At 49.3% G+C, this 26,459-nt stretch overlaps 1 protein-coding gene across 4 annotated transcripts in view; it reads right to left on the bottom strand.

Moving 5' to 3' along the window:
• Positions 1 to 1,112: 1,112 nt before the first annotated feature.
• The window catches only part of STK35 (serine/threonine kinase 35), a 56,605-nt gene continuing 31,258 nt past the window's right edge, over positions 1,113 to 26,459 (bottom strand). For 2 of the 4 annotated variants that reach the window (XM_019645814.1, XM_019645817.1), the window contains exons 3-4: positions 25,047 to 25,796; positions 1,113 to 1,929 (exon numbers count right to left, since the gene is read on the bottom strand). In XM_019645814.1, the coding sequence (XP_019501359.1) occupies positions 25,084 to 25,796 (713 nt within the window). In that variant the 3' untranslated portion in view covers positions 1,113 to 1,929; positions 25,047 to 25,083. Of the gene's footprint in view, positions 1,930 to 3,074; positions 3,641 to 4,192; positions 4,273 to 25,046; positions 25,797 to 26,459 lie in introns of those variants that run through there. The other 2 variants (XR_002124403.1, XM_019645815.1) reach the window with 2 other exon arrangements.

Here is a 26,459-nt window from a genome sequence, read left to right on the forward strand (position 1 = left end):
TCCACACAGGAGGTCGCCTGAGAAGTCAGAAGAGACAGGCGATCACAAAGGATTTCAGCCAAGGGAAGGGCCTGGTACCACCTGCAGCCCCGCCGGATCCTGCTAACCACAGCCCACTGTGCCGAGGAGGAAGCAGTCTTGGTATCCGAGGGGCTTCAGAAAAGGCTGAAAGAATGTGGGCAAAAGTACTGCCAAGGTCGGGCGGATGTTGTGCTGGCCTCTCCCAAACCCCTACGGCCACCGGGCCAGGACTATTGCTGTGGCGGGGAAAGTCCCCATTGGTCACACACCAACTTAAAAGGCCTCCAGTTATCGCCCCTATTGATCCTATGCTGGTTTAGAGAAAACAAAAAAACAAAAATAAACACAAGAAGAATTTCTCCCCCTCCATAAAGATCCTTTCTGCTTGGCTATCATGGGGCGAAAAGCCTGTGGAGTAGTGAAAGGAGTGTCCAGGTGAGAGGACCAGCACGGGAAGGGTTCCCCTCTCCTCGCAGGGGGAGCGGGCCCCAGGTTCAGAAGCCCGAGAAGAGCGCGGCTGCGCGAGTGTCGTCGGAGGGTGGGAGAACGGCTCGCTACACTGACAGACAGTGGTGGGGGGCCCAAGGGCTCACGGCTGGGGAAGCTGAGATGGCAAGCCCACAGTCGGGCACCTGAAGGCCACAGGGGTCTGCCCAGTCACCTCCCTACTCTCAGCAGGTCTGCCTTTTCCCCATCAGACACACTTACACTGAAGGTTGGCAACGAACAGTACGTCCTTGGGGTGAGTGAGGGAGACAGAGCTTTGATGCTGTCACCACAAGTGACACCATGGGACCCGGCACATAGGACACACCTTCCACTGAGAGGAGACAACAGTGGCATAGAGTCCAGGGCACCCTGTCCTTACGGCAATGGTCACAACTGGATCTCACGGACTCATGCAGTCTCTGTGACAACCTGGATGTTTGGTGACACCACTGGGAAGAAGACGATGCAGGAGCCAGCAGGTGATGGGTGCGGAGCTTACAAGAGTGACAGAGGCCTGCTGAAGAGCCAGCAGTGTCCCAGGCAGAAGTTTGGCACGAATTTTTTCCTGGGGATCCTCCTCTGGGAGGAATATCACTAACAGAAAGGTAGGCTTGTGGAGCTGGGGTGGGCTGGCTGCTCAACTGCTGGAAGTGGGAGATGGCTACCTTCTGTCCCTCCCTCTCAGAGCGCTGGGTTATAAAGGGCAGTAGAGGGAACAGATTCCCACCACTGTAAGTCCTGGTGTGACCTGGGGCTTCCAACAGCTTAAAGAGAACACACCCACAGTTTAGAGTTGCTTTCTTGAGTTTTCCTGGCCAAACCCTGGTCTTCCTCTTCCAGGTGGTTCTTCACCTCTGTTCATTTCCAAGGCCCAAGGGCTGGCCAGGAGCAGCCCACCAGAGAGTCCGGCAGCGCCTGCGTCTGGTGGGGAGGTGGCCCCGAGGCCTCCTTCTGCCTTCATGTCCCCGTTCCAGGAGAAATCCCCAAATTCTCCATGGGAAGGCAGGCCTTCTCTGGGCAAGTGAGGTGTTAAAAGCAGAGCTGAGAAATGGGTAAACGACAGGGAAAAATAAAGGACAAAAACAAAATAGCTCCCTAACCCCTTATAAAAATTAAAAATGAAATTTATACATATGCTTTGTCCATATTGAATTTCTTTAAAGAAATGGGTGCCTGTCCATAGCACAGCTTCTGCTCTTTTGAAGTTTCAATTGTTTAAATTAAAAAAGAAAACAAGAGGAAAAAAAGAGGAAGATAAAAAAAATTAAGCAAAACAAAAGAAGGGGGAAAATCCAAACAAAAGCTTCACATTGCTGGATGTCCAGCTGTCGGGAGATTGCCAACCGGTCAAGCCACCACCTGTACCCTCTGCCGTCCTCTGTGCGAGACAGGATGAGACTGTGGGTCCCGAGGATCAGTCTGGAAGACAGAAGGCAGGGAACAAGTGGACAATGGTCAGTGAGCTTGAGGTGCCCTGTCTCCAAGCTCTAGGTCCCCACTAGGTGCCAGAACCCAACCCGAATGAAATCAGGAGCTGTGATGTGCTGGGGTCTGAGGAGGTTTCTAAATACTTTATCTGGAGTAAATCTGGCTTTATTAGTTACTACCCCCTGCTGTAGACACACATGATGCTTACTTTTCAGATAAGGAAACGGAGGTGCAGGTTAAGAAATGTGCCTAAGGTCGCATGGACTGAAGGGCTGGGGACCCAGGCATGCTGGCACCAGCTACAGATCCGGTCGCGAATCCCGCCCCTCTCTAAAGGCTTCCTGTACTGTTAGGAAAAATGCCACTGAACCCTAGCCTACGGTCCCCGCAGGGCCAGGCAGCCCCAGTTCTCCTCATACTTCCGTCCCCACCCTCTCTGACTAATGGTGCTATCCTGCAAGTTCAAAGCAACTCTCAAGTTTATTTATCTAGTGCTAGGTAGCCAGGGTTCTTCTGCAGTCGAGGGCCCAAGTCCCACAGCTAGGGACAGTGTTGGGTGCAGAGCCACCTGCTCAGCCCATCACTGCAGTGACGCACCGCTGTGGTCAGGTACAAGGTTCTGGAGCCAGAGCTTGTGGCTCAGTCAACAGGCTCTGCCACTTGACTGTGGGCAAACTGAAGTCCTCTGTTCCTCGGTCTAAATCACAGGTTCTCATGAGGACCAAATGAATTAATACATGTAAAACTTAGAATAGTACCTGGCACTATTATTACTTGGTAATCGCCTTGGTGCTGGGCCTCCGGGACAAGACAAAGCACCCCGCCCTTCAGGGACCTGTTCCAGGGGAGGCCTAGAATACAAGCACCTGCAGAGATTAGCCTTGGGCCACCCCCTACTCCAGACTGGTTCTCCGAGTCTGGGCCTGATCAGAACTAAGTACAGCCCTATGCTAGGCAGGGCAGCAGCGCCCCATCTGCACTGCACCTAAGTCACCTAAGAGCTTCACAGTGCCCGCTCTCACCCTGAACGACTGAATCAGACAAGTCTTTCCCTGTGGGCTTGAAGTCCCCCCACTGGCTCTATAAGCTCTCTGCAGCGTGAAAGGTGCCCCCTCCCAGCCCAGTGCCCTCCTCACCATTACGTGCCACATGTGCAGTCTGACAACACTGGCCCATTGTCCTCAGGTCCTGGGGAGACGCCTGGCTAGTCCTCACGAGAGGCAGTGGGGTACGGCGACGCTGGACCATTTACTTCCTATCCGTCAGCCTCAGTTTTCTTCTCTGAGGTTGGTGGGGGGTGGGGCTCTAATAACTAAAGAGTACCTGCCCCACAACTGGAACTGACATACTCTCTGAGTCCATCCTCGCCAGCCATTTGTCCCCACCAGGAGTGATGAGCGTGTTATTGGGTTGTTGGAAAAGTCATGACGTATTTTTTCTATGTTTTCCAATTGCAAAAATGCGTCATGACTTTTCCGAAAACCCAACAGATTTCAACAGGCCATGGTCTCAGCCATTTAGCCATTAACACTGCTCGTAGCTGGGTGAGGGTGCCACGCAAAGGGCACACACCCCACCGGGAGGGGGTAAGTAACAAAGCCTTTTGGAGAGCAATTTGGCGATGCGTTTTCAGAGCTACAGAAGTGTTCTGACCTGTAGACCCTGCAATTCCACTTCTGGAAATGTAGATGAACCGATAATCCTAAATATGAAAAGGGCTTAATGAATAAAGATGTTCATTAAAGTATATTTAAATTATGAGGCAACAACTCATAAATCAAAAAATAGGAGACCTAAGCAAATGATCCATCCAGTGATATTTACAGAGGAAATGAGAAGGCTGTGTGGCATTTTGAACAACATGATGGCAGAAGTACGTCCTGGGTTATTGTGAAAAAGTAGCTACCAAGTTCTGTGGCATGTAGTATATGACCATAACTATGCAAAACACAAAATCCTCCAACTACAGGAAAATGTGGCAAAAAAAGACATCTCAATGTTGTACTTGTCGTGTGTTTTCTTCTCCCCCCCTTTTCCTCTGTATTTTTAGTATTGAGTACACATCACATGTCACACTCTACTTTGCAATGGGAAAAACAGCGTACTCTAATCAACAAGAAAAGCTGGCAGCTCTGACAGAAAGGTCCTTGGAGTAGCAGGTGGTCCAAGAAACCAGACCTGGGCTCTTCCACATGCGGTGCACATGGAGAGCTTCCCATGCCTGTCAGATGAGAGGTGAGACCACGGTTCCCTCCTCCGCAGTACAGGTGAGGTGACCCAGCTTCTGTGTGTCAAGTGGGGATGGATGATAAAAGAACCGGAAAGGTATTTGACCTGGAAAGAAAATACAGGATTTTTCAGGCCCAACCTTTCCCTCCACTGTTTGTTTCCTTGCCTATTCAGTGCTTTCAACAAAAGCCCAATAGTGGGTCTTGTGTCTCAGCTTTTGACTTGGAAAAATCAAGTTAGCATACGCACGTCCCGTGACGCTCCGGTAGCCATCTCAAATGCAGCTTTCTTGAGCATACCTCTTGCCTTCTCCTCGTGCTTTCAGTAGACAAAGCAATCAGAAGAAGGGGGGAAGGCAAAGCTAGTGGGGACCTTACCATCCAAGACACTCTAAGTCCTTGTGAAGTATGACAAGAAAAGCCCAGGAAGCTGTATGCTCATGTGTGATCCGCTGAGACAATATCTGGGACCAGTAATGACCTTTCCAGCACCGCTTTCCTCCTTCCTCTGGTAGGACCCACACTGAGGACCTCCTCCTCAACAGGATGATTGGCAGCAGGAAAGTGGCCCATGGCAGCTGAAAAGCGGTGGTGTGGCCATGGAGGCAGAGAGATTCAGAAGCCAGTCCCTTTGTACATAATAACCTGGTGGAGCAGAGTGTGACCGCAGAAGGTCAAGCCAATACCGCAGTGCCCTGTAAGAGCTCCTGGCACACCAGCGTGTAATGACCGCTGTCATCACTGGACTTGCCAGGAAGCGAGGCTGACATTTCCCACAGGCTCCTCCACCCTCCTTCCAGCTTTCGCCCTGGCTCTGGCCCGGCTGGTAGGATGCCTCGGGACGGCCCACAAGTCTGCGGGCTTCTCCCTTGTGCAGCGACAGGAAAATGAGAGGGCGCGCTCTTCTGTGGAGAGCACCCGGAGTTTGAATCCTTCTCCCATCCCCACTAGAGAAAGTACACCTTTTCCCAGGGAGCCAATGGCAACAACCTCACTGGGAGACAGTGGGGCCCCTTTCTATGGCCGAATGGCTCAGACTGTACAGTTCTGGATTGCAGACCCTCCCAAGGCACTTAATGGAACAGTCAATGGTGTAGGTCCCAGCCCTGGTGGGTCCTCAAAATTCATCCTGGAGGGGCCATGCCTCAGCTCCCTGAATGCCCAGGCTGTGGCTTGACTGCTCAGTTACCAGCTTCAACCAGGGCTTGCCTTGCCCCTTTCAGTGGAACCGCCACCTCTGACCAGAGCCCTCCCTGGAGGGCAAAGCCATACCCGCTGAGAAAAATGAAAAATGGTGTGATAAACCTGCAGATGACATCTGTAGTGCACTCCATCCATCACCTTCCTCATCACCTCACCTTGTGAGGATGTATTTGCCCTGTGTTGAGGAGGGAGTAGGCCCAGAGAGATGGAACAACTTAGCCCACTCACATCACAGAGCTGCTGAGCAGAACCAGCACTTACTCCCAACTTTCGCAGCCCCAAGTCACCCCACTATGAGTCTTCACCGGTGCTTTCAGAGCTGCTCAGCCAGTGGCTCTAATAGCCTGCATTCGATATGGTCTTGAGGGCGGGGAAGGTGCCAGTCATCGGGGAAGGTGTGTTGGCACATTCTCCCCTTTCTTATTTCAGCTCGCGGAGTAAGTTCCCTCAGCACCCCAGACCTTATTTCTCTACAATTACCATCACATCAGTGACTTGTCAAGCATTTCACGTGTGCCGGGCATCTATCTAGGAAGAACCCTTTCTACGTGACAGCTTCGTCGGGCTACTGTCAATGCTCCTCCACTGCTTTCCACTCACCGCGTCCCGAAGTGGACCAAGTGTCTTACACCCACCGCCTCGTTTCATCCGACAACTGTGTGAGGGAGGAGCTGGTCATCCGGGTTTAGAGATGAGGCAACAAGCTCAGGGAGAAGGCCTGCCCGGCTAAGAAGTGGTAGACAAAAGGGGTTGAACCTAGGCCTGTCCCGCTCCCAAGAGTCTGCTTTCAACATGTAACTTTGTGATGCAAGATCCCCTCCTCCAGAGACAAGGAGAGCTTCAGCGCAGTGTCTAACCTATTTAAGCCTTTCATTTATAAACAGATTCACTCCGAAAAAGGCTCACAGGAGGCTTGGTGTAGGCACCTCTGCACAGGTCTGGCGGCCAGAGCACAATGGCGGGTGTGGTGTCAACTAGGCAGTGAGGAGCTTTCTGGCAAATTCTTCCGCCAGCCAAGCAGTTGTCTGGCCTGTTCAAGGAGACTGGGAAACCCAACGGCTCCCATTATGGCCACTAGCAGTGTGGAGGGCAGAAGCTGGGGAGAGCTGTGGTGAGAACAAGTGATGATGGGGCCAGGGGCTGAATGGGCCCACATACAGAAAAGAAAGTCATCCGGGTTGCGTGCTCACAGACCAAAGCACAGTATAAACTCAAATTGAGGTGTTAACTGGGTGGGGAGCCAAGAACTCACCCTTACCTAAATCCTCCCTGCAGTCCTGTGCGTCCTGTGTGGTGCTATTATCACTGTAACTAATGATACCTTTGAATATGCTAGACACCATGCAAGGCTTAATTTGCAAACCAAGGACCATGTAGGAATTCTCTCCATTTTACAGATGAGCACACTGAGGCTCCGGGATTAATTTTTGGCATGTCATGCTGTGGGAGGCACAGTGGGAAGGTAATCTCTCAGGGTCACAGAGGGCAGGCCTCTCCTTCTCAATAGGATTAGCTTCAAAATGAGTCATTCTTCACTTGTTTAATACACCAAACAAAGCAGCTGGCTTTTCATACTCAGTGATCAACACGCCAGCCCTGGGGGGGTTCAGTGGCCCCAGCACTACTGTCAATTCCAATCTGTCAGAGGGGCTGAGGCCGAGCTTTCTGACGCATCATTCCTGTAAGCCTTAGCTGGCAACAGTGGTGTTAAGAGTAGGGCAAAACCAGGAATGACTATGCCGTGAGCAGGCCCCGGGGTAGTACGTGGGGGTCCTGTTGTCAGGGTTGAAAAAATGGAGGGAGAGACGACACATGGGGCAACAACGTTTTCAGTCTTCAGGTCTACAGACGGGCGTGGATGATGATGGGAAAAGGGAACAAGAGGCTGGAGATTATCGAAGCATCGCACCAGGCTCCTCGGCAGCCACGAGCTCCAGAAGGCCGGGGGCGCCATGCTTATACGATGTGGTCTTTGAGCCCTGGCCAGGAGAGCAAAGCCAGGTGGAAATTCAGGAGCAGGTCCCAAATATGGGGGTGGGAGGAGCATCATTCGGAGAGCGTGTGTTACAGAATGGCAACGGGCTGGTGCTGTCAAGGACGCGCGCTTTAGAGTAGGCAGACCTAAAACGCATACCCCAGCTCTATCAATCACTAGCTTTGATCCTGACCACGTCAAGGCCCTCTGAGCCTCAGTTTTCTCACCTTACAATGTGGAAATGTCTACCTTGCAGGGTGCGAAGTCCAGTGACGGTATTTGTAATGGGTACAATGAGGCACCCACGGAGGTACTTAATAAGCTGAGATGGCAGCTTTAAATCACAGCCAAAAAATAACAACAAAAACAAAAGCTCACAATCATCACTGGCTCAAGCAAAAATTCCAGACAAGACGACTCAGCCTCCAGTCTTCTCTAAGGTGACAGCCTCCTTCCTGCTCTGGGCCTCAGCAACTGCTGCTCTGGCTGCGCACGCCACCCACTCCACTTCCCCAACCGGTCCCCTCACTGTGCGGACGCTCAGGTGGCACTCACCCTCCCAGGCCCCCTCCACATGCCTCTTCCCAGGAACCGGTCCCAGAGGAGCAGTGTCCTGTCCTCCAGTGAGCAGTCCGGGAATAACCACAGACGCCCCAACAACCATACTGTGTGTGCCTTTCTTACCCCTTCCTCACCACAAGCTCCCTTAGAGGTGGGGACAGTCTCCCGCTTGTCTTAAGCCTTCAGGCTGCCAAACACAGGAGGAACTCAAATACTGGGTGATCGACAGAAACTGGGAGCTGGTGTAGAGCAATAAAAAACTAATTTACCAACTTCGCAGAATCATTCATTCAGTACGACAGGATTTTAATATAAAAATTTGGTTATAAAAATCGCTGCCTTTGGTTGAGTTCTCACTGAACACCCCAAGCAGCCAGGGGGAGAGAAGGCCAGGCCACTCACTTCACTGGGCTCCAGCAGCGGGCAAGCGGGGAGTCAGGGTTTTGTCTGTTACTTTTCTCGCGCACTGCACCGTGCCGTTCCCCTCGCCACACCTTCAGAGCTGGGCGGGGGCAACGAGGCACACAGGGGTGAAGGGTCTTCCTGCCACGGCACAGCCTACCGCCTAGAGAACCAGGAAGCTCCTACGAGGCCGCCCACCCTCAGAGGGGAAGAACGCAGCCAGACTGTCTGCAAACGCAGGCCGCTTCATCTGGAGATGAGCCTGACCCCCAGCCGCAGCGAGGTGGAGCTGGCCCGGCTTCAGAGTACAACCCTGGGTCTATGTCAGTCACAGTTAGAGGTTAATAAGAGGGGCAGTTGGACTGGAAGGCTTGGGCTTGGCCGCAACTCGGTGGACTTCTTCAGGTCTTAAAGACCCACCGTGGCATCCTGTAAAATGGAAAAATCGCCCAACAACTCTCCTTGGCTGACAAGTGGTTCAAGAGGTGGTGGTGGAGACCTGGCCAGGAGTGGCTGCCTCTCCTACTCCACATTCAAAATACATGGACTGCTGAGCTACGTGGTGGGGGCAGGGCAGCCCTACTAGGAACTGAGCACCAGCCCTTGGGCGGCCAGGGGTCCGCCCTTTGCCAAAGAAGTCACCACTCCCATCTTCCACATCCTCTTCACCTACTTAAGGCGTGTCCAGAGGAAGCAGCCCATGAGTTCTCAGAAAGACAGACTGTTGCCCAGGCTGTGACAGCATAAATACACGAGGAGGAATGTATGGCTGGGTGGCAACTTATTCGGAGACAATGACGTAAAATGCAGGCAAATGATATAGGATCTTGCCTGGTGACGAGTGCAGGGGTGGGCAACCTGGCTTCCGGGCTCATCTAGCTCTCCCTACTCTCTCTGGGGACATCATTGCTCCACGTGCCCACAAGAGGCTTAGGACCAGAGCAGGGGGTCTCACGCTGGGGTCCTTTTAGCTCCAAGGACGCACAGGTTCTGCAAACCTCCTGATGGCACATGAAGTCCCACTGTGTGTAAGTCACATACATTTTTCTGGGAGACTATCCCCAACATTCAGATCCCCAGAATAGTCCACAACACAAAGTATACTGAGAACAGAGGGCCTTTCTAGGCTCCTTATGTATAAAGGCAAAAACTCCAAGCAGAAAGCAGCACAGGGGGGCTACGTGGGGCTTCCCACGCAAAGGTGGTGGTGCTGCCTGTGTGTGGCTGGGCTCAGGGTGGTGAGGGGAGTGCTGGGGGGAGGCCGACCTCCGCTCACTGCACCAGAGCCCTTCTTAACAGCGGCCCAGGGAGGGCCCTCTCCTCCAGGTTGAGCAGAATCTGAGACTCCCTCAGAGCAGACGAATGCCACTGAGAGGAGACGGGCTCTATGCCATGTTAGGTGCGCTTGGTCCACTTACCACAATGAGGACACACACACTCTTGCAGCAACAAATGGCATGCCCACTGGACGGCAGGGCCTGGCCGACTGAGAGAAAAGGGGACGCGCAGGGCTTAAAGCCACGCAAACAGGCCAGCTTTCCCTCAGGCACGTCTGACAGCTCGGGCAGGGCAGTGAGGGGCTCCACACCGACTGCAGCAAGCAGCTACTGTGGAGGCCCTCACACACAGAGCCTTGGTCACATTACGCCAGCGACTGTGTTGTCACCACTGCCGACTTGCTTAATATTGTTTTCAACTTTTCGATGCTTGGAGCGTGCTGCCAAAATGCTAGTATTTAAAAGTTTGCCAAATGCACAAAAATAAGAATCACTGGGCAAGACCTAAGAGGCTTGGAGGTCTCTGTGGTGACCAGCAGTCAGCAGGAGCCATCACCCCTATTTAAAGACCATTTAAACCTGGACTCTCTGGCTTTGGGAAGTCACATACAGCAGCCCTGAGGGGACTGGGGTTGGTGATTTCCCCCAAGCACCTCAGCTGGTAAACAGGTACCGGGTGGAACTCACTCAAAACAACGTAAGGGGGAACTTTCTGTCCCCAGAAACAGCCCTAGTGATTAGCAGCAGGCCACGGGGATGCCCTAACTAATTCCCTTCCTCAACTTATTAAGTGTGGGGATGAAATGAAAGCTGCCAACTGCCTCAATTGGCCCCCAAAGAGATGGAGGTTCAGCTGTGGCTGCTGCGAGGAGCAGAGAGCGCAAGGGAGCCGCTGGGCTCCTGCGTGAGTCCTCGTGGGCCCTCTGCCAGGAGGAAGACGTCCGTGGCGCAGCTAGGGCCACAGGGGAGGCGTCGCTCTTCCAGATGCGGACAGGACCATGTGTGGTTAGAAAAGGTCATGCCCACAGTGGCCTGGGCAACAGGAGACCATATGGACTGCTAGTGGCAGCAAGCAGCCCACAGCCCCCTATGCCCAGGGGAGCTCTGGGGGCACTTGCTAAGGGGTTGGGCGCTCTCTTAGGGAAAAGACGGGCACAGCAAATTGTTCATGAGAAATGAAGGGGAAACGAATGATTAGCCTATGAGGATTTGGCAAAAACAAACAGGACAGGGACAGCACACAGAGCCACCATTACTAAACTCTCACTGTGGGCTAGGAATTGCACTGGGGCCTTTACGTTTCTGCACATTGAGTCTTTACAACAGTGTACAGTGAGCTTCAGTGTTAAGTGAGCATCATTTAATGGACAACGAAATGGGGGTGCAGAAGTTAGGTGACTTGCCCAAAGTCACCCAGCCAGTAAGCGATAGAGCTGTGATCTAAGCCCAGATTCATCAGCATATCAGGTTCAAAAGCAAGTCTCCTAATGTCCTGGCACCAACACTGAAGCACAGGGTTTCTAAATGCCCTAGTCAGTTGTCACCCTTTCTTACTTCACATGCTGGGGAAGGTGTCCGTGCAGTCTCACACCTGGCAGGGGTAGCATCTCATCTCCCCAGTACCCCCCACTAGGGGGCTAACAAGTTCTCTCCTCACTGTGACCCACTCACCTGCCAAAAATACAGCCTGTACATGCCCCGCCCCCCTTCCCCATCCATCCCCACCTTTTTTACAGGATGAAGTTCATTCTCCTTAGGATGACATTCAAGGCTCTTGGCAACTTAGTGCTATCTTGCTCTCCCACTTTAGCCTCTGTGGGAACCAACCTAAAGGTCTGCTCTTTGCACAAATTCCCAGTGTCTGCCTTTGCTCACACTGTGTCCCCTGCTTAGAATCTCCTTGTCTGCTCTCCTTTCTTCCAGGGTCATCTTAAGTCACGTCCTACATGTTGCCGCTATTTATTCAACAAAAAGCCCACACTCGCTCCTCTGAGCTCCTGGGAGCACTGAGACAGTCCACTACAGACTTGCTAATGTGACCTATCTGTGGAAGCTTATGGAAAAGACCATGGCACCAGAACTCCAGCCATGTGGCCTGTGAGGCAAATCACTGCCTCTCTGGAGTGGAAAGACACCATACCCAGGACACACATAAGGATTTAACAAGATAATAAACGGGGAGAGTATGAAGTCTGGCAAATGGCCTGTGCTCAGTACCTTCAGGTGAGTGACTTCTAGAAGGTGTTCCCCACCCCGTTCGCCCACATGTCTTATGATGATAAAGACTCCAGGCTGCACCATGATTTTTCCTATCCAGAAGCAAATAACAGTCAATACAAGACTAACAGCAAGCTGCAGAAGCTCTCAGTAAGCATTTGCTAAACCAGTACAGAAATGACCTAGACTCTCCTAGGTTCCAGGAAAGGGGATATGGTGAATAGGCAGGTGGGGCCAGCCTCCACCCAAGGCCCTCTGTAAAATTCAAACCAAGCTGGGAAAGGACAGCTGCAGGACTGGCTTTGAGGCCCCTACTCCGCTAGCTGATGTCAAGTTGAGGCTGTAGGGCCGCCGCTGTGCTCCTGGTCCTTGCCCTTAGAAAGCTGAAGGCAATTAGATCAGGTGTTCTCCACCCCACCTCCTTCCCCTGTGCTCCTTTTCTTAACCGAAAATAGGAAGTATTTCCCAATTTATAAGTTACAGTGGCTCTCAAAATCAGTTTTATAGCCAGCACTCATGGTCCTGATGTTATGTAAGTATTAAAAACAAAAACCAAGAGATGTGGGGCTAGAAAGCTGCCCTGGCAGAAACACCAGCCTGTCCATGTGACAGGACTCTGCACAGGTTTTCAACCCTAAAAAGCAAAAGTAAATACCAAAACAACAAAACGCTATGTTCTTGAGACATAATTACAGCCGAGTGCATATGCAAATGAAGACAGAGAAGAGCCAGACACATCAGTCCCCTAATGAGAAGCTGATTACAAAGGGAAGAACAAAACACAGCAAGACTCAGCCATCAAGTGAAGGTTATAAACAGCCCCGGGTTAAGAAGGACACTCCGTGCCCGTGAAGTTACCCAATGTTCAGCCCCCAATTCGGGACTCAATAGCCCTCCAAGACCCAGATAATCACTCACAACTTACCAAATACCCATCTAGAGAACAGAGGGGTGGGTTTATATCCATACTCCCAAGATACATTTGTGTATGCCCCACCCCCTAAACTCCTCTCCTCCTGCAGTGTTATTTCTTAAATGGCTGTCCCATTGCCCAGTGACTCAAGCCAGATACTGGAGTTACCCTTGAGCACCCTTCCTTTGCCGCCCTAATTCAGTCCACCTGCGAACCCTTTAGAGCTCTCCAAAATGTACGTTGAATTCACTCCTCTCCATCTGTCGTACCATGCACCCCAACTTGGAAAACTGCAGCTTCCTAACTGGGCTCCTGGCCTCCATGCTTGCCTCTCTCCAATGCTACTGGTCACAGAGCCAGAGTGATCGTGTAAACATGCAAACTGGACGGGTGAAGCTGCTGTGCAACGATTTATCATGATCCACAAAGCCGGGCCTGGTCAGGTTCTTGTCCACCGCACTCCTGCCAGCTCCTTGTGCTCCTTCTTGGCAGAGGCCTCACCCTTCAGGTCTTAGTTTCAATGCCACCTCCTCAGAAAGACTTTCTCTGTCTTGGGCAGGTCTCCTGTTTTCTATTTCCTCCATCCATACACACCTGAAATTGGATCTGTAGTTTTCCTGTATAACGTGTGGACTGAGGTGTAAGTGCCTCAAGGGTGGGGACCATGTCTGTTTTTTCAATGATGTACTATGAGCACTGACCACAGTGCCTGGAACACACACAGGTAATCAGTAAAAAATTAATAGGCCTTCTGGGGTGTGTTTTCCTTTTTGTCAGTGGGGGATGGGGCGGAAAGCACAGGAACCTGCACACACCGAGATCCTACTTCTAGCTCTGTTACCAGCGCAGCCCAGAGCTGGTATGAAAGGACAGCAGGGCTCAACAGCTGGAGTGCCTATGGCACACCTAGGCTAGCTTCACATTTTCCACTGACTCCTCATAAAAATCCAACGGGTAAGCGTTAGCAACCCTATTTGATAAATGAGGACTCCAAGGCTGAGAGAGACGCCTAAGGTTTAGACGTACTGAGGTCAGGGGCTATCTTCACCTCACACCTGGCACGCTGCAGGTGCTCAATACATGCCTATGAAACCAACACGTGAAGTTTTCTAGTCCAGTTCAAAGCCATGTCAAAGACTCCACGTGGAGAACTAAGCCCTACCTGTGTGTCCCATTGCTTCTCTATTCCCGGTGCCTTACTGCCTTGCAAACTCCCCTTTCTCTAAGGGTGATCTCCTGTCCTACCATCAAGACCTCACAGGGGTCTGTTAATTCCCCTGATGGTACTTGCCTGAGAGCATCCCAAGATGCTCACTGTTGCTACGGCTCAGAAGTCCACTGCTTCTGGGACAGGGAAGTCCACGGAGAGAAGTTTAATTGCTTTCCTCTTCCTCTTTAAGGAGCCACAGGCCACAGGACCTCACCCCACCTTCAAGGCACATGCACTAAGGGAGGAACTAGGCAAGAGTCCCCAGTCCTAGATCACATCCACTGTGGAACCGTGAGCATGCCAGGACGGATGGAGTAGAGAGGGACCAAGAGTGGTCCTTTAGGTACCCTGGTTTTCTGGATGAGGAAACCATGGCCCACAGAGAAGTGACCTGCCCTAAGTCCCAATGCTGGTAATTATAGAAGACAGAGCCAGGAGGAGAAATTGGCAGGCCCTCCTGGCTCTCAGGCCTGGATCCAAGGTTTCTGAGGGCAAAGGGTAAGAGGCGAGGCAGTGGGCTGTGTGTTTAACACGTGATAAGGTGATGGATGGTGCCTTTACACTCTGCCAGTTTTCAAACCACAGTGTGCAGTAGCATCACTGGGGGGGGGGGGGGGGGTTTGAACACCCTCCCCATGCATTCCAACCCTGCAGGTCTGAGGTGGGGCCGGAAATATGCATTTCAAACAAGTTCCCAGGGGATGCTTGTCAGTCTGGGAACCACGCTTTGAGAGCCACTGCTGCTAAGGTTTGTCGCTGGCAGTGTGTGTTGGGGGGTGGGGGCTCGCGAGGAAGAGCGTGGCAATAGCTTGTCGATAGCTTCAAGTCCACAGGATAGAAGCTTGATCTATTAAGCAGACAACGTATGACATCCTCAGTTCCTTCCACTGATAAAATGCAAGTAGTCTTTCTAACCAGTTAAACTTCACCCAGGCCACGTCATTAGGCTTCAGGTCCTGAAGGCTCCCATCTGGGTCTGCCTGTGGCACCGCTATGGCCCGAATTAATGAAATCCTAAGAGTAGGTGGGAAACCGGAGTTCCAGGGACAGCTGTCCCACTGTCACAGGGCTTCCAAAACACTGGGCTGCAGTGCTTGCTCTCCCAAGGCTCTCAGAGATACACCTGGTTGGTGCCCATGCCCTGAGATGTCGGGGCAGGCGAGGCAGAAGGATCTCTGGATCACATCAGTGGTGACATCTGGATTTCAGTTTAGGCAGTTGGCCTAAACTCCCAAGTAACTTTTTTTAAAGGTAAAAAAGTCACCCTGTTGTTTGTCTGGGGTGTGGAATACTCGCTCATTTCTGCTTCCCCATGCAAACTAAGGGTTCCTTCCAAACATTCATCAAAGTCAAGCATGCAATCTGGTTACTAACAACAAATGAGTCTTTACTTGTAACTTCCAGTCCCGTCTGGTACGAGGCTGGGCTGTGCTGGAAAGGCCCACGCCCCGTGCCAAGATCTGACAGCACTACACTTCCACTCCGTGCCTTAGACTTGCCCCAGACTGAGGCCTTTTGGGAGGACATGTCTTAGACATGTCTGAATAAAGCAGAAAGGAAAAAACAAAAGGGGACAGTACATGACATTTTAGAGTTTTGTTTTTCTAAAAGGATGGAAGTAAATGCAGAATGAGTCAACAGGCTCACATCATCTCTGTGACTTTCCCATTGGAACAGATGTTCAACGCTAAAATCTAACATGATATTCCAAAGCCAACCAGCCTTCCCTTCCTGTGCCAGTACCACACCTCGGAATTATGAAAAATCAAGGTGATCATTCCTAAGATGACCTGCTGAGGCCCCACATCCAGCTCCTCTGGCGGCTGGGGAAAGCAGCACCTTCATCTTCCTCACTATGCCCGGTGGTGTGTCTGGATGGCCCTAACCCATTCTTCCTGAGTCCCTAGACATCACTTTCTTTTACAAAGAAACAAAATACAGAATTCTGACCTGTGTACGACGCAGGCTGAGTTATAGCTTTCCCCTGGCGCCTCTAACGGAAAGCGAAATTCCTTTAAGTTGGAAATTCATTGCAGCATTTTACGGTGTTGATTTATTTTAAATTCGGCTGGCAGTTTTAAGGCCTGCCATGTTTCTGAAGCCTAGAAATGCTGCAGGAGGTCTCCATTTCCTGATTTTGTAACACCACTGAGGACTCACTAGTGGAAATGAAACGAAGGGCCGGGAGCTTGTCTACTGCTGCCCTAGTTTATCAAGACAGAACCCTGGGCAGTCTCCCCAAGTCCTGTGCCTAGAATGCATCTCTGCTTGAGAATTTCACTACTAGGACAATACCCTTGCCCCTTGCCCGCTGAGTCCTATAACCCAAAAAAGCCTCACTATGCCAAGGAGAGTTTCTGACAAACTCTGACATGTGACCTCCTCACTTATTACTTATCACCTGGCTGACAAGGTGCCCTTTAACCTAAAACTACCTTCAAGAAGCAGCCCAAGGCGCCACCTCCTCCAGGAAGCTTTCCCTCCCCTTGCTCCAGCCTTCCCATGTCTCTCTCCCACCTACTACAATGAAGGGTCCGTGTGTCATCACCACTGCTAAACTGAGGGTCTACACTACCAACACCACCACTAGGCAAGTGCCTGCCATACGCCAGGAGGGCTCCTGCTCACCAAACCTGCCTTGGCCCCAGAGTATTTCCACACAGGACTGCAGGCAGCCAACACCAACGATAGGCACAAATGATGAAATCCCTCGCTTTGGTCACGATTCAGTAAATGGGCTCCATTTGTTGGGAGGAACCCAGCCACCCCTGCCATTTTGCTTTGGGTCCTCATCAACCTCAAATGCCCAAGCTAAGTTCACTTGGAGCCGACTTCTGCTGGGGTCCTGGGGAGCAGAGACAACAGGTACCTGTGGGTCACATCAGAGCCCTTTCCTTGTACAGGTGCCACAGACTGTTCTGTCTCCATTCCCTCGGTGCCAGGGCTTTCCTAGCTGCCATTCCATGGAGTGTGCTTTGGGTCTCCCACCTTCCAATCTCTTGGTCATTCTAACGTCTGCCTGCTTATGTGGCTTCTGCTTACTGTTGCCCAACCCTTGGTTATCCCAGCCACGCCTCCTCCCCTGCCCACGCTTCAGGCTGTATCAGGGTGACTCAAGAGGAATCCACACACAGGTGACCTGACCTGAAGGAGCGGATGCCTGGGCTCAAATCAGTCGTCAGATGAAGGATGCCCGCGGGCAGCACTGCCCACTAACACCTAAGGGGCCACCTGTGTGGTGCTTTCTGCAGGGGAACCCACCGTCTGCCTCAAAGTATGAATCCATCAAAAGCTTTTAAAGAGGCTGCAGGCGGCAGAATGGAACAGTGGAATTTCCAGTCAGGTAACTTGTTTCAAATCCTGACTCTCAAAATCTTAGGAAAGTGATTCTCAACTTCCTCCATCTGCAGGATGACAGATAACAGAGATGATAGTAATACATGGAAAGTACTGAACTCAAGCTGGAGCTAAAAGGGCAGGGCCTTTGCCCTGCACAAGTCAGGGAGCCCCTCAAAGCAGGTTTCTATAACCAGGAGCTGTTAGTGGTGGTGGGAGTGTCTGCGTGTCTGTCCCTGGGGTAAGAGGCCATGGAACTTGGAAGGACTCCAGCCACCAGGCAGCTATACTCATAGATAAGACGATTGCAAGAGCTGCTTTGATTTGCCGAAAGGGATGCTGTCTAGGCTAGGAGGAGCCAAGGATGCCAGGGAGGAGGAGAGCGAACGGCAACAGCCCTGGGGCAGGCCTTTCCCCTCACAGATGTTGTGAGGTCCTGCAGAGCTTTAAGGGACAGATAATCCCTGGGGGCCACCAGCCCCATTACATAACCTAGAGCAGGGACAAAAGCGGCTTGAAGGAGCTGACTGGCTTTACAAACACTCGGAGGAACTCCCAGAAAACACCGGTAGACAGACCAGGCCCCAGGAGACGGCTCCTTCTATGCTAGTTCCTAGGGCTGCCACGTCTTCACAGTGAAGGTTGAGCTTTTAAGTCCCTGGAGAAAAGAGACACAAACCCTCTGTTCACTCACAGCCCCTCCACTCATGCATAGCTCTGTGAAGTCTGAGACAGGGTAAGGCAAGGCGCAGACTTCTACTTTATAAACAGGGACTCAAAAGAGGCTCAGAGGTTCCAGGTCTACTTGTGTCAAAGAATTAATATCACTGGCTAAATACACTCCCCTCCCGACGATCTCTCTACTTTAGCGGAAACCGCCATTCTTTAAGGACCTACTCATCCACTTCAGGGTAAGGTTGGTGTTTCCCCCCTCCCACCCTCCCGTTGGGCAGGTCAAGGCTCCACCAGAGACTAAGTGGGACAAGTCTCTGGGTGGAAGTATCAAATTTCTGACGTTGGTCCTTCTGGCAGTTATGCCTTCTCCACGAAGCCTTCCTTGCTTACACCAGGCTCCTCCCAGCCATGTTACTCATCTTAATACGTGGTGCTAGGAGGACAGCAAATTCAATCTACTTGGGGCTCAGATGTTTGAATTTAGTTATAAAAACATTTGAGTTTAAAGATGACTCAATGAGGTAATACACCATATTGGGTAAAGCGATGGGCTTAAGGCTGGGTGCAAATCTGGGTTTTGCCCTTTGTTAGCTCTGACCTTCAGGAAGTTACTTAAAAAGAAGCAAATAAAATAATGATCATAAAGCACTTAGCCCAGGGATGACCATTAATTATTATCGTCTTTGGTCATCTTTGGCACTGTCACCTCCTTCAAAGCCTAACTCCTTAGCCCTCTACACCCACCAGGCGAGGCTGTAGGTGGGGGTCTTGCAGCCCTAGAAGCGAAGTCTCATCCTGTCCCCTCCCTCAGAGAGAGCAGTCCTGTGAGGGAAGAACATGTCTCAGGGGCTCCTGGGTTAGTTCATGACCACCCTGCTGGCTGGGCCAAGAAGCCACACAGAGAAAGGACTTGGAGACCTATCTAATCCTCGGTTCCCAGTTTCTCATCTAAAATCATCTTTTTAGTTTCCCCCCAAGGGACTCTATTTTGAAGACTATGCTGTTTAAAACAAACCACATTAGTTAAGCATTTCTTTTCCATTTTTAGTTTTTAGCATCACTTCTGATTAACTTGATACTTATGACAGTTTGAGGTATAATTCCAGCCAAATTGGCTTCTACAGCTTCACTGTGAGCAAACGTGCTACTGCCTATTAGATGAGCTGAAAAACTTGAGAGTCCTCAGATGACCATTAGGGACCCAACTAGAGGTTTGAGGACCCCCATGTTAAAAAACCCCTCGAATCTTGTAAAAAAGAGGCAAAATCTGAAGCTCACATTAATGGGCCAACCCAGGTCACTTAGCTTGTTAGGCCAGAGCCACATCTTTGGACCCCAGGCTAAGGATAAAGATATTATTTATTACTTCAGCAAGAAATCAGGCCTGACTTCTTTGGTGTTAGGCAGCTGCCAAAATTGCATACAGAACAAAGAATATGCTATGACCCCTCAGGTCACAGCAACATCTGATTTCTTTCAGCAGGCTTGAGCTGCCTCCTCCAAATAAATGTCATTCAAGGGCCTTGGCTTCAAAAGGCCCTAGCAACTGAGGTTTGCATATTAGACAGCAAACTTGGCCGTGAATGCAGATTCCCTCATCCCACAACACCCTGGTAACACAGGGGCAGTGGCACCTGGGACATCTGTTTGGCTGGCTTCCTGCTTTGGGTAAGGCTTGTGGCTGGCTGGTAGGAGCCATTAGGAATTATTAAATATCTTCAAAAAGTAACAAATAAAGGAAGGACGGAATCCATCATTGAGTAATCTTTAAAAATAGATGATATTTATGGAACAAGTAATTGGACAGAGTTGCCTTGAGTACAGCCTTGTTTAAAGTAAAAAAATTAAAAAATAAAAAGTTATTTGGTAATCATCAGAAGCAAGGCCACTACGAAAAATGACTGTCTTCAGAAAAAAAAAACAAAAGACAAGACAATAGTACCTCAAGCCAAAGTGTGTATATAAAATTCTACCATTTAGACAGTTTATACAGGGCACTTTCACAACCTCTCATGATTCTCAACAACCTTAATAAGATAAATATGATCTATTCTATTTTATGGATAATAAAAACTCAATAAGATAAATATGATCCACTCTACTACTTTATGGATAATAAACCCCAGAGAGGTGAAATAACCTGCTTGAGGTCACACAGCCAGTAAACCACAGAAATGGGGCTCAATCATAGATAGTCTATTAGGCAACACTACTTTCGGAGGAATCCCAATGTTTGCAACCCAAGTGCGTTTTCATTCATTGTTGCAAAAAACTAAAACCATTTAGCCCTGATTTAAACATTACTGTGAAATCTACAAAGCTAGATTACTGAGGCGTTTCTTTATCATGCTTGGTACTGGGGACAAGTGGGTTTCCTATTTTCAGCTAGAGTTGGGGCCATGACAATAGGCCTAACAGGCAAGTTGGCTAGGAATCAGGACACACAAGCTCCGTCCCTTCAATTGGGACCCCAAATATAATTCCCTTCTTTCTAGATCGCCCGCTGCCCCCTACTTCTCAGCTCCCCTCCCCAGTAAAATTCCTCAGGAACAGTCATCTATACCAGGGGTCGGCAAACTTTTGAGACTGAAGAGCCAATCCTGTCCCTCACAATTTAAAAATTATTCAAGAGCCATAAAACAAATGAAATCACCATTATGTGAATAGTATCCTTTAAAACTTTTATAAATGAACTATGATAGTTTTATTTTCATTTTCAATTTTACTTCAGAGCCACGTGTATGTACCAAAAGAGTCGCATGTGGCTCACGAGCCGCAGTTTGCCGACCCCTGATCTATATACCATTGGCTCCCAAAGTATGGTCTAGAGTTCAAGAATCCTGAAGCCAAACCTCTTCATAAATAACACTGGGACATTATTTGCCTTTTCCACTTTCATTCTCTCCTAGTGGAGTTTTCCAGAAGTCCCATAATGAGAGACATGGCACCAGGTTACAATGCAGAAGCAAATATGAGAATCCAGCTGACTATTGAGGCAGATATTAAAGAGATTTGCAAAAATATAAAACAGTGCCGTTCTACTCATTATTTCTTTTTGAAAAGTTATTTTTTATAAATTTTATGATACCTATGCTAATATGCAACCAATTCATGATTATGTATTCATTTAAAAGGAACATGTAAAACATTTCTCAGTTTTAATTTCTAATACCGCAAATATCCATAGATAAAACCTAAAACAAAAGCTCTCTGGAGTCCTTGGTTTCAAGAGTATAATAGGGTCTTCAGACCACAAACTAAGAATCATTGGTCTGCTCTCTCACTGTCTCCAATTCTTTCATTCCCTCTCAAACCTACTCTAGTTAAGGGTTTTCGCTCATTATGTGCCACCCAAATTGTTCATAAGCACTGAGGACTTCCCCATGGCTGAATCCAGTGGTCAATCCTCGGTCATCCTCTCACTCAAATGACAGGCATCTACGCCGTGTCTGATTACTTCTCCCTCTTGAGGTCTTTTCCTTACCTGCAGGTCTCCAATCTCTGACTCCTTTCTTTCGCCAACCTCAGTGCTGGATGGCCCAGAGCTCAGTCATTCTTTGAAATCTTCTCTATACCCTACGCTGGCCATCTTAGACCAGGTATCTCCCCTGAACTCCAGACTCACTCAAACTGTCCACTCTGCCTTTGTAGTTGGATTCTAGGCCTTCCAAACTTTCAGATGACGAAAACCTAACTTGCTCCAGTAAACCTGTTCCTCCCAATGTCTTCCCCATCTCATTTGAGACGGCTTCCAATGGCTTCCAAGGCCAAAACCAGTCATCCTTAATTCCTCTCTCATACCTTACATTCTATCCAACAGGAAAGCTTGTTGGCTGACTTCAAAATTCATCCCAAATCTAATCATCACCTCCCCTGCTCCACTGTTTAACGCTACCATTACCTCTCACCTGGGTTATTACAGGAACTTCCCATCTTATCCCCTCACTTGCTCCCCTATAGTTTACTTTTAGCACAGAAGTCACAGATCCTTTCGAAAGGTCAGATATCGCAGAGCTGAAAACACACCATTGGCTTTCCATCTTCCCAAATCCTTACAATGCCCAGTAAGGCCCCTTCTTGTTGACTCCTATGACCTCTCTGGCCTCTTTTCCTCCACTCTCCTCCCTGCTCACTCTCTATGGCTTTCAAGCCTTTATGCTGGCTGTTCCCTGTCTGGGATGCTTTCTCCAGAAATCCTCATGACTCACTCCCTCAACTCCTTCTAACCTTTGCTCAAATGTCACTGTCTCAAGGAGACCCACCCTAATCTCTGCTACTTAAAGCCAGAAGTACATCCCCACTCCCGACCTCCCAGCGTTTTGATCTCTTATCCTGCTCCACATTTCCCAACAGCACTTAGCACTTTCTAACATATGCCCTATGTTTCTCTGTTTCCTTAATAGAATGTCTCCACAACTTCATGAATTTGTCTGTTTTGTTCACTAATGTATCTTCTGTGTCTAATAGTCCCTGCTAAATAGTTTCCCAATAAATATGTCAAATGAACATTTGAATCAGCTTCTCCATCTATAAAGCCTGGTGGGAGGGAAGGGTGTTTGGACCCAATAGTTCTTCTCAGTTCGAGCCTCTGATTCTCTAACCAGACAGATAGAGCTCATTTATACCACAACTGATTTGAAACTTTTGACACAAGGCTCAGTTCCTGGTCATGTAGACCTGGGCCCAGGCCCATAATTCTAAGGACGGGCAGGAGAAGCTATGGTCAAACAGGCACCAAAAGACCAAGTACTGTATTGTCCTCATTAGCTGTCAGAGCTGGAACACTGGGCAGTCACTATGTCCTAATCTCTTCTCCTCTCAAGGTCACCTATTTCTCCTACCTGCGGGAATGACTCCTCTTTAGCTAAAACTCTGCCCTGCAAAACAGCACAAATCCCAAGCATGGACACCCAGATGTGAGCCATGATCTCAATTAGTTGTGACAACCCCATAATCCTAACCCAAATTCAGGTCCCTTTTCTAATAACAACCTTCTTCCTATCCCAGGGCAAACTTGAATTCTAAGAGGTTTTTTAAAAGTGGAAAAGATGAGATGGAAATGGGAAGTGACAGCATGAAATACAATTAGAACACTGTCTAACCAACCCTTTGGGGGGCTCTAACGTGGTATTAGCCCAAACCTAACTTTAGGGAACACTATTCTCTTACTCATTGGGCAGTGGGACAAACTGGCCTGGCACCTGGAAGGTGCTCAAGAAATGTCTGTGGAATGGAAGAATTAAACCTAGTGACTCACTCCAGAAATAAATTCTCTGAAAACATGACAGATACAACCAGGCTCAACTCAGTACTCATCAACTCCAACTAGAAATCTGAAGGTGAGGAAGGGAAGGAGGGGACTGAGAACCCACCCAGGAGATGGCGGGCTCCTTGCCCGATGTGCTGAGGCGCCTTCCTCATGGCCACTGGGACCAGCACCATCCCCATCACTTCATCTCAAGGCTTCAGCAAAATATAAGAGCACCTTAGATCCAGCCTGCCATATTGACATTAAGAAATAAGGAGTGGGGGGATGGGCATGAGTAAGTTATACCTGCCCTTTGATTACCAGGATATTGAGTAAATGACTTAACCCCTTACAGGGTTGCAAAGGCGAAACAAAATGATACATATGGTGTAGCAAATATGTATACAAATATATGTAGCAAATATGGTGGTCAATGTTATTTTCCCTTCCCACAAAAGGCAGTTAGGGATTTCTGTTAAGGAAAGGGATTCAAATCTGAATAATATATTAGCCAGCATTTGTACCTACTGCCATGAATCTCCTATATTACTTTCGTCTGCTTCCACATCTGGCCAGTTGTCTTGCCAATTCTCTGCCCTGAAGATCAAGACACTCTATCCTCAGTGCTACTACTCAATTTCAGGTTCAACAACATCCCTCACTAGTGTGAATAAAACAACTGAGCCTATTGGTCTCCCAGTCTCCAGTCTTTTGTTCAACTTGCACATGCTGAAGTTTTCGACGCTGTACTGTTTCTGCTCTGGTCCGCAGATGGCTTCAAAGCCTGCTAAGTCAAGATCAAATTCCAGGGTCCCAGGTTTCACCTAATTTGTGATCTTATTTCCCTTGCTCGCACCTCAGACTGGTCCAGTTGAACCTGCTGTTCCCGGTACACACTTTTGGGTTTTCCACCTCAGCTCTGTGCAGTCTACTGGCAGGTCGCTGTTCTCCCTGATTACCACGTCTATATTCTTCACTAACCCAAACTGGTCTTCTCTCAAGTGTGTTAGGGTCCCTTTGGCTTCAGGTCCTTTGCAGAAGCTAGTCCTACCTGGAATGCTCCCTTTTTCCCCTATTTCCCACCCTTGCCTCTGGGCACCATCTCGTGAAAGGTCAATTTCCCTTAATACCTCTTCTCCTTTGTTGCAACTACGATAAATATTGTTTCTCTCCCAGTCTACGCAGCAGAATTCATGAAGATGAGGCAAGTTTCGGATTCTGCTTACCACTGTTATTCCAGAGCCTAGCACCATACTTGACAAATGAAAGCCTACGATGAATCTGTTAAATAAGCGAAGACTTTCAGATAAGAATATTCACTCACACACTATATAGTATCTAAAAATGGAGAAACGATCTGATAGCTAAAGTAGGAGAATGGCTACAATATGGTACATATAATGAAATGTCAACTATTGAAAGCCATACTTTCAAAGCATGACATGAGGAAATGCTCAGATTGGTGTTGACTGAAAGAGCAGGAAGCAAAACTGTATCTAACTACAGCAAGATTGAAACTATGTAGAACTGGATGTGTGTGGAGGGATGCAATTAGGGATAGCAGTCTGTTCTCTGGAAAAAATTGCCTGTACCTCTTTTGCACATTTCCTACAGTAAGCATTTATTAATTGATAAGAAAAAATGTTTCTAAAAAACTGAAGAGACTGAGCTCAAATTCAACCCCCCTCAGAAAACTTCTCTGGACTTTCCACTCATACTCAAATAATCCCACATATCTCCTCGAGACTTGGGGGGATCTTACAACCTTGCATTTCCCCCCAACTCCTTAGGGCCCACCCCAGGGCCCAGGCTGAAAATTCCACTCCAGGAAGAGTGCATGCACAACAAGAAGGGTACACTCACCTAGTTTAAAAACACCCAAGATGCTTTGCCCTGAATTTTAAGCAGCACATGTGACCTGGTCCATTCTGGTTTCAAGTTCAAAGGCATCAGGCCGGTCCTGTGGGTTAGCAGCTAACATATCTTTCAAGAGCTGCTTGATCCCCTCAGACATGGAAGTCCTGCGTTTCTGGGGGATGTGCAACTCCATCTTTGGGTTTTCTAGCAGCGCCTCACCAACAGGGACGATCTCAGTTCCCTGTTTGATATAGGTCCCCAGGAGCTCCTTCTTGGTCTCAGAGTCAATGAAAGTGATTCTTTCTATCATTGCCCAGATGATAATGCCCAGGGCAAAGATGTCAGCCTTGGCTGTGTAGTGTCCCTCCCAGACTTCAGGGGCCATGTAGAAGTCTGAGCCACAGGCTGAGGACAGCCAGTATTTATTCACATTCACATTTTTGTTGTCTTGATTGCCCTCTTTGCCTCGGGGGGCCAGCCCAGCACAGACCTTGCTTAGTCCAAAGTCTGCCACCTTGAGGATGGGGGTGCCAGACCGCTCCGTGATAAGGATGTTGTCTGGCTTTAGGTCCCTGTGCACGATGTGGTTTTTGTGCAGGAAGGCAATGGCGCTCGTGAGCTGTAGCATGAAGCTTTTGTTGGTGGCTGGGTCCGGCCTCCGGGACAGGACGTACTGATTCAGGTCTCCACCTTCACAGAACTCCATGACAAACCAGAGATAACAGGGCTCCTCAGCATAACCCAGGATTCTTTCTCCTAAATCAAAGGAAGACCGGAAAGAGCTTGAGTGAGATGGGCACATTCACACGACTTTTAGACTACAGGAATACAGCGTATTAAAGTCAGAGTGACAGTGGGGACAATCTCTCCAATCCAAGAGGACCAGCACAATTGGCACGAGCCAACTCTACACAAGCCGCCCGTCTCAACTCACACACAGGATGAATCAAGGGATAACAAGACATGGTATGACACAGGCTGCTGGGGCTGGCGTCAAGCACCTGGGTTTGGGGTTAAGAGTGCCTGGGTAGCAACGCTGGTCTACTGCTGACTTAATGAACAGCCAGGAGACAACTTAGTTCACCTTCCCAAGTTTTTACTTCGGCTTCTTCACCCGTAAATGGCAACATGTAACCACTTACAGAGTGCCTAAACTAGCACTTGACATTAATTTAATATTTACCACCACCCAAGGAGGTAGGAGGAAACAGCCCCATCTTATAAAATGAAGAACCTGTGGCTCATAGAGACTTAGAGTTAAAGAGACTTAGAGTTGAAGAGACTTAGAGTCAAATCCATTTGACTTGCAAAGCCATTGCACTCCGTTATACTGTCTCCAAATAGGCAGAATCATCCCACCCACGCCTCCTAGGGCTGCTGAGGAGACAAGGTAAAGCATGTCAAATGTCTGCTACTCCA

This window comes from Hipposideros armiger, unplaced genomic scaffold, assembly GCF_001890085.2.
Source record: "Hipposideros armiger isolate ML-2016 unplaced genomic scaffold, ASM189008v1 scaffold_94, whole genome shotgun sequence".
NCBI classification, from domain to species: Eukaryota; Metazoa; Chordata; class Mammalia; order Chiroptera; family Hipposideridae; genus Hipposideros; species Hipposideros armiger.